The sequence below is a fragment of the Colobus angolensis genome, unplaced genomic scaffold, assembly GCF_000951035.1.
Source record: "Colobus angolensis palliatus isolate OR3802 unplaced genomic scaffold, Cang.pa_1.0 Scaffold160, whole genome shotgun sequence".
NCBI lineage: Eukaryota > Metazoa > Chordata > Mammalia > Primates > Cercopithecidae > Colobus > Colobus angolensis.
In genome coordinates, this window is record NW_012114711.1 from 1,012,393 (window position 1) to 1,022,422 (window position 10,030).

At 43.8% G+C, this 10,030-nt stretch overlaps 1 protein-coding gene across 1 annotated transcript in view; it reads left to right on the top strand.

Annotated features, from left to right (window-relative positions):
• The window catches only part of GXYLT2 (glucoside xylosyltransferase 2), an 85,495-nt gene that overhangs the window by 67,872 nt on the left and 7,593 nt on the right, over positions 1–10,030 (top strand). Inside the window, exon 6 of the mRNA XM_011937208.1 lies at positions 3,098–3,270. Coding sequence (XP_011792598.1) covers positions 3,098–3,270 — 173 coding nt within the window. The remainder of the gene's footprint in view (positions 1–3,097; positions 3,271–10,030) is intronic.

Here is a 10,030-nt window from a genome sequence, read left to right on the forward strand (position 1 = left end):
ATCACGCCCAGCTAATTTTTGTATTTTTAGTAGAGGTGGGGTTTCACCATGTTGGCCAGGCCAGTCTCGAACTCCTGACCTCATGATCTGCCCGCCTCGACCTCCCAAAGTGCTGGGATTACAGGCGTGAGCCACCACACACCCTGCCGAGAAAAGGTTTCTTTTTGTAGGAGAGCCCTAAACTACTTGGAAAGAGACAAAAATTCTCATCACCAATCTAAACTCCATAAAGGCAGGGACTGGATTGTTCCATTATTTGCTTTGTCCACCGCAGACACTCAACAAATATTCATTGATTCGATCAATCAGTATATTTACAAAAACAGACTCAAGCACAGTTCATTCAACAGGAAACTTTAGAAGGCGCTTAAGCAAGACAATGTAAATGCTTGGGTGAGCACCATTAATGAGTGATGTGACCCATTGGGTGACAAAAGGAAGCAGTTGGGCTGTGGTCAGGCACAGTTCAAAAGCACTTTTAGATATTTTCCTTTATTTAATCCTCACATCCAGCCTCTGCATTAAATTGCAGAAAAGTCAGGCAGCTAATAGAGGAGTTGTGATTCAAATGTAGGTAGGGTGACTTGAGAATGGCCACTACTCCATCCCACTTATGGACTACGTATGTGCGAATGTTCAGGTAAATGCAAGTAAGGGAATGTCATGGTGGAATGGAGTTCTCCTGAGAAAAGAGAAATGTCACAGTGTGTTATGAGCAATTAGGAATTTGAAAAAAGATGCCTAAATGGATCACTGTCCTATAAAAGACTGAGCCATGGAAACATACACAGCCTACCAGACGGGATGTGTGACAATCACTTCATTATTTGCTTTCCATCTTGAAGCTTTCTGTAAGTAATCACTAAACAATGATTTTTCCGTGAGACAGGAGTGCCATCAACCCAATGAACAAGCACATCTTGAAGTTGCTTTTCCAATGGTGGTGGTGTTACTGATTTGCTGTAATCCTGTCTTGTGCTCTGTCACAGGGTCTTTCTCATGATCAGCAACACACATTTGCAGAGAGCTTTGATCCATACTCCTCTGCCCCCAATCCTGAAAAACGTCAAGCTGAGAAGCAAGAAAGCTAGGGGGTCATGAATTTATTGCTAATTGTTATCATTCTGGTCACCAAGAGGTAACTTTCTGAATCCAATAGGATTAGGGCAGAGTTTCTCAACATCAGCACTGTTGCTATTGTGGGGGATCATCCTGTTCATTACAGGATGTTCAGAGCACCCACTAGATGCCAGTTGCAGCCTCCCCCATGTATAACAGTCAACAGTGTCTCCCTCCAAATATTGCCAAATGGCCCTGGGGTCAAGGAGTGGGGAGGGGGCAAAATTGCCCCTGGTTGAGAACCACTTGTTTAGAGATACAAACACACCCATGTACATATGTGCACATATGGCCATAGTGCATGTAGTTACCTTGGCACAGGGCTTTCTTTTTTCTTTGCTTTTTTGCTTTGGGGTTTTTCTCTTTCCTGTTGTAGGTGGGTTTTTTTTTGTTGGTGGTGGTTTTTGTTTTTGAGATGGAGTCTCACTCCGTCACCCAGGCTGGAGTGCAGTGGTGTGATCTCAGCTCACTGCAACCTCTGCCTTCTGGGTTCTAGATTCTCGTGCCTCAGCCTCCTGAGTAGCTGGGATTACAGGCTCCTGCCTCCGCGCCTGGCTAATGTTTGTATTTTTAGTAGAGACAGTGTTTCATCATGTTGGTCAGGCTGGTCTCGAACTCCTGACCTCAAGTTATCCACCAGCCTCGGCCTTCCAAAGTGCTGGGATTACAGGTGTGAGCCACTGTACCCAGCCGAAGATAGGGGCTTTTGCTGTTTATTTTTGTTGTTGTTGTTTTTCGTTTGTTCTTAATCTGAAGCAGAATCTTTGCTTTAATCTTGACTCCTCTTTTTTAGATCTGTCCATTTTATAAAACCTTTCCAAAGAGTTGATTACAACAGCTAACACTATTTTTGACATTTTTTGTGTGTATCTTTTTTTTTTTTTTTTTTTTGAGACAGGATCTCACTCTCTCACAGACTAGAGTGCAGTGGCATGATCATAGCTCACTGTAATCTCTAACTCCTGGGCTCAAGGAATCCTCCCATCTCAGCCTCCCAAGTAACTTCAAGTGTGCCACCATGCCTAGCTAATTTATTTTTGTCATTTTTTTCAGTTTGTTTGTTTGTTTGTTTTGTTTTGAGACAGAGTCTCATTTTGTTGCTCAGGGTGGAGTGTAGTGGTGCAATCTTGGATCACTGCAACCTCTGCCACCTCCTGGCAATTCTCCCGCCTCAGCCTCCTGAGTAGGTGGGATTACAGGTGTGTGCCACCATGCCTGGCTAATTTTTATATCTTTAGTAGGGACAGGGTTTTGCCATGTTGGCCGGGCTGATCTCAAACTCCTGACCTCCGGTGATTTGCCTGCCTTGGCCTCCCAGAGTGCTGGAATTATAGGAGTGAGCCAGCGTGCCTGGCCCAGCTGCTAATTTTTAAAATTTGTATAGAGACAGGGGTCTTACTATGTTGCCCGAGCTGGTCTCAAACTCCTGGCCTCGAGTGATCCTTCCACCTTGGCCTCCCAAACTCTGGAATTACAGGTGTGAGCCACCATACCCAGCCAGTACAACTGCTAACATTACTGAACCCCTACTATATGTTTGATACCCTGCTAGCATTTTACATGTATGTTTAAAGTTTAATCATCAAAATAAGATAGAGGTTGTATTATTCTCATTTACAGATGAGAAAATGGAAGTACAGGAAGTTAAGTGACTAGATATGGATTTCAGTGGTTTTGAGTGAGAGAGTTGGGATTTGGACTCAGGCTACCTGATACCTGTGTCTGCTTTCTTATTTAAGATGCTATACTCTCTTCTTTTTTTAGATGAAACCTACATCATCACTGTGTGCCCCTTCAATTCTTGATCTCAGAATTTCGACAAATGGGGCAAAATTTGATCTATGAGTAAAAAAATCACACTCCTGTACCTTGAAATTATATGGTGTGTACAGTTAGTAGAAACAGTTTAATCACGGGACATGTGCATGAGAGCTGGCACTGACTGTGGACATGTATGTCTTCCTCTTTTTACCACCAGAGTGTCTCTATGTATTCCCCTGCCAGTGGAACTACCGTCCTGATCACTGCATGTATGGAAGCAACTGCAGAGAGGCTGAGCATGAAGGTGTGTCTGTTCTGCATGGAAACCGAGGCGTCTACCATGACGATAAGCAGCCGACATTCAAAGCACTCTATGAAGCAATACGGGATGTAAGTGTGCCCTTGCTGCTGTTAGCAGATGTGCTTAACAGCATGAAGCAATACTGGCACTTTAGTCACCTGTCCCTTTGGAGGCCAAATATTCCCAAAGCATAGAGTTATACCAGTTATTCCCAACCTCAGTCACGTTCTGTCACCATATCCACTTGCCACCTTGTACTATATTGTATCTACTTGACTTATTTCCACATACACCATTCATTATCTTTTACTTAACTAAATTTAGGAGGAAATTTCTGTTTTTTGTTTTTGTTTTTGTTTTTTGAGATGGAGTCTTGCTCTGTTACCCAGGCTGGAATGCAGTGGTGGGATCTCGGTTCACTGCAACCTCAGCCTCCCAAATAGTTTTTGCCCGGCAAATTTTTGTATTTTTAGTAGAGACGGGGTTTCACCATGTTGGCTGGGGTGGTCTCGAACTCCTGACCTCAAGTGATCCATCCACCTCAGCCTCCCAAAGTGTTGGGATTACAGGTGTGAGCCACCTGCTTTAGGAGGAAATTTCATGTCACAAAGACAACTTCTGTGCCTTTTGCCACAGTGGAAGGTAACACATAGGATCAAGATTAGACAATAAAAAGAAAATGATATTATTCAGTTCTAGCTAAATATGTTGCCTGGTTGCCAGCTCCAATCTGTTACTGAATCAGGGGTCAAGGTGTTCAGTTGGGACAAGGAGCCAAACTAAAAGTAACAGTCAAGCCTTTATTTGCTTAACTGCAGAAGTACATGTAAGCAGCAGAAAGAGGCCGTGACTCCCCAGTCTTCCATTTTTCCCCACCAAAGGGTACAAGATAAGAGTCAAGTGCATACAGCACAGATGGCAGGAACCTTCTCACTGCCAAGGAGCACTGAAGTAAAGGTTCTTGGCCAGGCACAGTGACTCACACCTGTAATCTCAGCACTTTGGGAGGCCGAGACAGGTGGATCACGAGGTCAGTAGTTCGACACCAGCCTGGCCAAAATGGTGAAACCCTGTCTTTACTAAAAATACAAAGATTATGCTCGGCACAGTGGCTCATGCCTGTAACCCCAGCACTTTGGGAGGCTGAGGCGGGTGGATCACAAAGTCAGGAGATCGAGACTTTCCTAACATGATGAAACCCTGTCTCTACTAAAAAATGCAAAAAAAATTTAGTCAGGCATGGTGGCGGGCGCCTGTAGTCCCAGCTACTCGGGAGGCTGAGGCAGGGGCGGGCACCTGTAGTCCCAGCTACTCGGGAGGCTGAGGCAGGAGAATGGTGTGAACCCAGGGGGTGGAGCTTGCAGGGAGCCGAGATGGCACCACTGCACTCCAGCCTGGGCAACAGAGCAAGACTCTGTCTCAAAAAAAAAGGAAGGTTCTTGCCTCTTTATGGACTCATGGGCTAGAGATGGGAAAAGAGAGGAGAAAATAGGGTAGGCATGCAGGTATGTCTATGAACCATGGCTACCTGGAGCCCTTTATGCAACTTTCTCAAGAAAACTGCAACACTGTAAGACCCCATCTGTATACAAAATTTTAAAAATAAGGCAAGCCTCATGCCTGTAATCTCAGTGACTTGGGAGGCTGAGGCAGGAGGATCACTTGACCCCAGGAGTTCAAGGCTGCAGTGAGCTATGATTGCACCACTTCACTCCAGCTTGGGCAATAAAGCGAGACCCTGTCTCAAATATACGTACATATATATATAATTTCATGACACAAGAAAACTATATGAAATTCAAATGTCAGCACTGGTAAATAAAGTCATATTGGGAACCGGTGACACCTATTCATTTATGTATTGTCATTTTTCTGTTGGTGGAGATGGGATCTTGCTTCGTTGCCCAGGCTGATTTCAAACTCCTGGCTCAAGTGATCTTCCCACCCAGCCTCACGAAGTGCTAGGACTACAGGTCTGAGCCATCGTGCCTGCCCATTTATGGATTACCTATGGCTGTGTTGGCACTGTAACAGCAGGATGATTAGTTGTGACAAAGGACATATGGTCTACAGAGTCTAAAATATTTACCATCTACTCCTTTACAGAAAAAGTTTGCCAACCCCTGACATAAAACATGTGGAATGTATTAGGCTTTGTTGTTAAGGATTGAATTCTCTAAGTTTCATGAACAGGCTCTGGTAGAAGTGAGGTAGGTGGTAAATCCGTAACATAGTAACTTTTTTTGTGTGTATGAAAATGTGCATTTGCAAAAAAAATAAAACATTTAAGTCCTGGCTCAGTGGCTCATGCCTGTAATCCCAGCACTTTAAGAGGCTAAGAAGTGAGAGGACTGCTTGAGGTCAGGAGTTTGAGGTCAGCACAGCCAACGTAGTGAGACCCCATCTCTATAAAAAATAAAATCAGCCAGGTGTGGTGGCTTATGCCTGTAATCCTAGCACATTGGAAGGCTGAGGCGGGCAGATCATTTGAGGTCAGAAATTCAAGACCAGCCTGGCCAACACGGTGAAACCCCATCTCTACTAAAAATACAAAAATTAGTCAGGTGTGGTGGCACACACCTATAATCCCAGCTATTTGGGAGGCTGAGACAGGAGAATTGCTTGAACCTGGGAGGTGGAGGTTTCAGTGAGTCGTGATTGCACTACTGCACTTCAGCCTGGATGACACAGCGACACTCCATCTCAAAAAAAAAAAAAACCAATTAATTAAATAGGCCAGGTACAGTAGCTCACGCCTATAATCCCAGCACTTTGGAGGCTGAGGTGAGGAGTTCAAGACCAGCTTGGGCAACATAGTAAGACCCTGTCTCTTGAAAAACAAATTAAAAAAAAGAAATGAAATGAAAAAAAGAAAGTATGCATTTGCTAGGGAGAGTCCTGGAGAATTCCAACTCTGAAATTCCCAGAATTGGCTGAGTGCCATGGCTCACGCCTGTAATCCCAGCACTTTGGGAGGTCGAGGTGGGTGGATCACCTGAGGTCGGGAATTTGAGACCAGCCTGACCAACATGGAGAAACCCTGTCTCTACTAAAAATACAAAATTAGCTGGGTGTGGTGGCGCATGCCTATAATCCCAGTTACTCAGGTGGCTGAGGCAGGAGAATCACTTGAACCCAGGAAGCAGAGGTTGCCGTGAGCCGAGATCGTGCCTTGCACTCCAGCCTGGGCAACAAGAGTGAAACTCCGTCTTAAAAAAGAAAAAAGAAATTCCTAGCGTTGACTTCTGTACAAGGAAAGTGTTTAACATGCATCCAAGCTCTTTCTTCTGCATTTCCTGCTGTTTGGTTTTCAAAGGCCGGGTGATTTAATTACGCAGAAAATTTGTTCTGTGCTTAATGATATCCTCACATTTAAATATCCAAACACTGACTCCAGGGGCAAACTCATTCAGGAGTACAAGCAGAAGTTAAATAAGTACACAGCAGCCATGTGTCTATCAGAGCCATTCTTGGGTTTCTTTTGTGATCTGTCACCCCTGGTTTGGAGTTGAGCAGTTGTGGTTCTTGAGTTACAACTCATCTTGTTTGTTTTCTGGGGGATCAGAAAGAGGGCTGAACAACTTTGTTTCAAAAATGATTCTGCTTAGTACACTCCATGATTTTGCTCAGTTGGGCTTTCTAAAAACACAGTTTTCATTGAGGCATTTCAATCAGAAAAATCATTAACCCTGACCCAAAATGTGAGTAAATATAAAGAGATTCCATCATAAAAGATGTATTTCCCCATCCTCTACAATGCTGTGAACCATTGTGTAGTGGGTCAGAGCTTGGCTTTGGGCCTGGACAGATGGGTTCAAATCCCAATTTTGTCACTTTCTGGTGATTCACCATTAACTGTGCCCTTACCTTACGGGGCCTCAGTTTTTTCATCTGTCGAGTGTAGATAATAAGATTATCTACCTCATACAAGTGTTATGAGAATTCAACAAAATGATAGTCTTTACACTTTTAGTAAAGAGCTTGACTTACCGTTTGTGCAATAATTAGAAGTTGTTTTGGCCAGGTGCGGTGGCTGACACCTGTAATCCCAGCACTTTGGGAGGCTGAGGCAGGTGGATCACTTGAGGTCAGGAGTTCGAGACCAGCCTGGCCAAAATGACGAAACCCTGTCTCTACTAAAAATATGAAAATTAGCCAGGCTTGGTGGCGCATGCCTGTAATCCCAGCTACTTGGGAGGCTGAGGTAGGAGACTGGCTTGAACCCGGGAGGCAGAGGTTGCAGCAAGCCAGGATCGCGCCACTGCACTCTATCCTGGGTGAGAGAGTGAGACTCCATCTAAAAAAAAAAAAACAAGATATAAATAAGTTGTTTTGATGATAACAATTTCACACTTTCTCTAGCTTTTTCACATCTCTCTCTCTTCTTGCTTATAAACACTTTCTCTCTATATATTTTTTTCTTTTTCTCCCTTCATCTGTCTCTGAAAATTTCTGTCTCTCTCTATTTCTCTGTGTCAGGTGTTCATAGACACCCTAACCCGTGTGGTACGTGTTTGTGTGAAAGGGTAGTGCAGCCTCCCTGCAAGAAGGCAATCTATCAGATAGACATCTTTGCAGTAATTCTCTTGACAATCATTTATGAAACATCTATTTTATGCAGGAACAATTCTAGTTTCTAGGAATTTGGAAAGTAATAAGATGGACAAAGCCCTAGTCTTTAAGAAGCATATATTCTGCTGGGGGAAGCCAGACAATACTCATTGAGAAAAAGAAAGAAAGAAAAATCCAGCCTGGGCAACATAGTGAGATGCATCTCTACAAAAATTAAAAAAAAAAAAAAAAAAAATTAGCCTGGTGGCACATGCCGGTAGTCCCAGCTACTGGGCGGGGAAGGGTTGGGATTGGGGTGGGAAAATCCCTTGGGCTTAGGAGGCCAAGGCTACAGTGAGCTAGGATGGTACCACTGTACTCCAGCCTGAACAACAGAGCAAGACTTTGCCTCTTTAGGAAAAAATAATAATAATAACTGAGCATGGTGGCAAGAGCCTGTGGCCCCAGCTAATTGTGAGGCTGAGATGGAGGATCACTTGAGCCCAGGAGTTCCAGGCTGCAGTGAGCTGTGATTGCCCCTCTGCACTCCAGCCTGGGTGACACAGCAAGACCCTAGCTAAAAAAAAAAAAAAAAAAAAACCCTCTGAGGTAGTGAAAGAGTTCAAAAGGTGTAAAAAGAGTGGGCTGATGGGTCCAAAGTCCTGGACTGGAGAGGAGTGTTCTACCAGCTGGGGGGAGGGGCACCAGGAAGGCTGCTTGCAAATCCTAGACTTATCAGATGGAGGCAGTCCAGGGGAAATCTGGGGAAGATCCCATGAAACAGAAGCAATAACCAGGGGAAAGTCCCAGAGACGGGAATGAATTTGGTGTGCTGGAAAGACAGGAATGGCCAGATAAGAGGAGAGAGAAGGAACTGAAGAGGGGAGAGTTTCCAGGTCACCTTGAACCTTTAGAACAAGGGAGGAGTTGGAATCGCATTCTAACGGCAGTGGAAAGCCCCTTTGGGAAAGTGATAGGCTCTGATTTATGCTTTAAAAATATCACCTTGGTAATGTGGTGGAAGAGATGCAAGGGTGAAAACACAAAGGCTATTTGTGAGACTAATCGCAGCCACCCGGGGGGGCAATGGGGCCAGCATGGGCTTGCGTGGTGGCAGGAAAATGGGAAGAAGTAGCCATTATTTGGGATATGTTGTTGAGATAGAGTTTACAGGACTTGCTGATGAACTGGGTAAGGGTTGTTGGGGGAAACAGAGGAATTGAGGGTGATTTCAAGGTTTTGACCTATCCTGTTCCCATTACTGGGGCTACAGTGGTGAAAAGGACAGAGTCAGGACTGGCCTCAAGGGGTTTATCAATGGTTTAAATTTCGTGATTAAAGAAAAAGTATCCCAAACCTGGTCTGGGACAGAAGCTTCTTGAATTACATAATGCATAATCTCCTTCTGAGAAGAAATTGGCATCTCTGATAAACCTGTGTAAGCAGTATTTCTGATTAATTTAAAAGGATTAACATTTGTTCTAGGAAAGCAGACACCCACCTCTACTGTTAGGCAAGAGTGTACTGACCTTTAACTATTCCTCTTTCATTTCTCACTAGTCTTTCCATATAAAATGTCCTGACCAAGAGTGGATCTTTGACTTGATCTACTAGCAGCCTTTTCTCTTTCAACAAGATTGTAATAAAACTTTTGACACGTGCCTAACAAGTAGTCGGAAAGATTTATTTTGGGAAATACTGCTCATAGACGTATTCCATGAAAAAAACAAAAGAATTGTAAAAAACGACAATGATGATCTCAAAAGCCCCATATTAGGAGGGAAGTAAACAACCACTAATATTTGGTACCTGAATTATTAAAATATGGTTTATTGCCAATAAATTTTACTAGTAATTTTTAAACCCTCAACTTCACGAGATTACCATAGACATACCCTAAAGTTTCTTCATTAAGATTCAAGGCGAAAAAGATGAAGAATTCATTGTTTTGTTGTAGTAGATTTCAAGTAACTTGAGCCTTACTTCTACTCAGCGTAAACATGCTATAATATATAGACTTTCCTGTCCTTGGAGACACGCATCATTTTTAGGTTTAAGAGCCTTAAGGACCCAAATGTTTTAGACATTTTATTACTATTCTTTGTTAATGAGATGGGGTCTTGCCATGTTGCTCAGGCTGGTCTCAAACTCCTGGGCTCAAGTGGTGCTCCCACCTCCTCTCAAAGTGCTGGGGTTACAGGTGTAAGCCACCATGCCTGGCCTTTTTCTTTTTAAAGAGGTAAAGAAACTGGCCGGGCGCGGTGGCTCACGCCTGTAATCCCAGCACTTTGGGAGGCC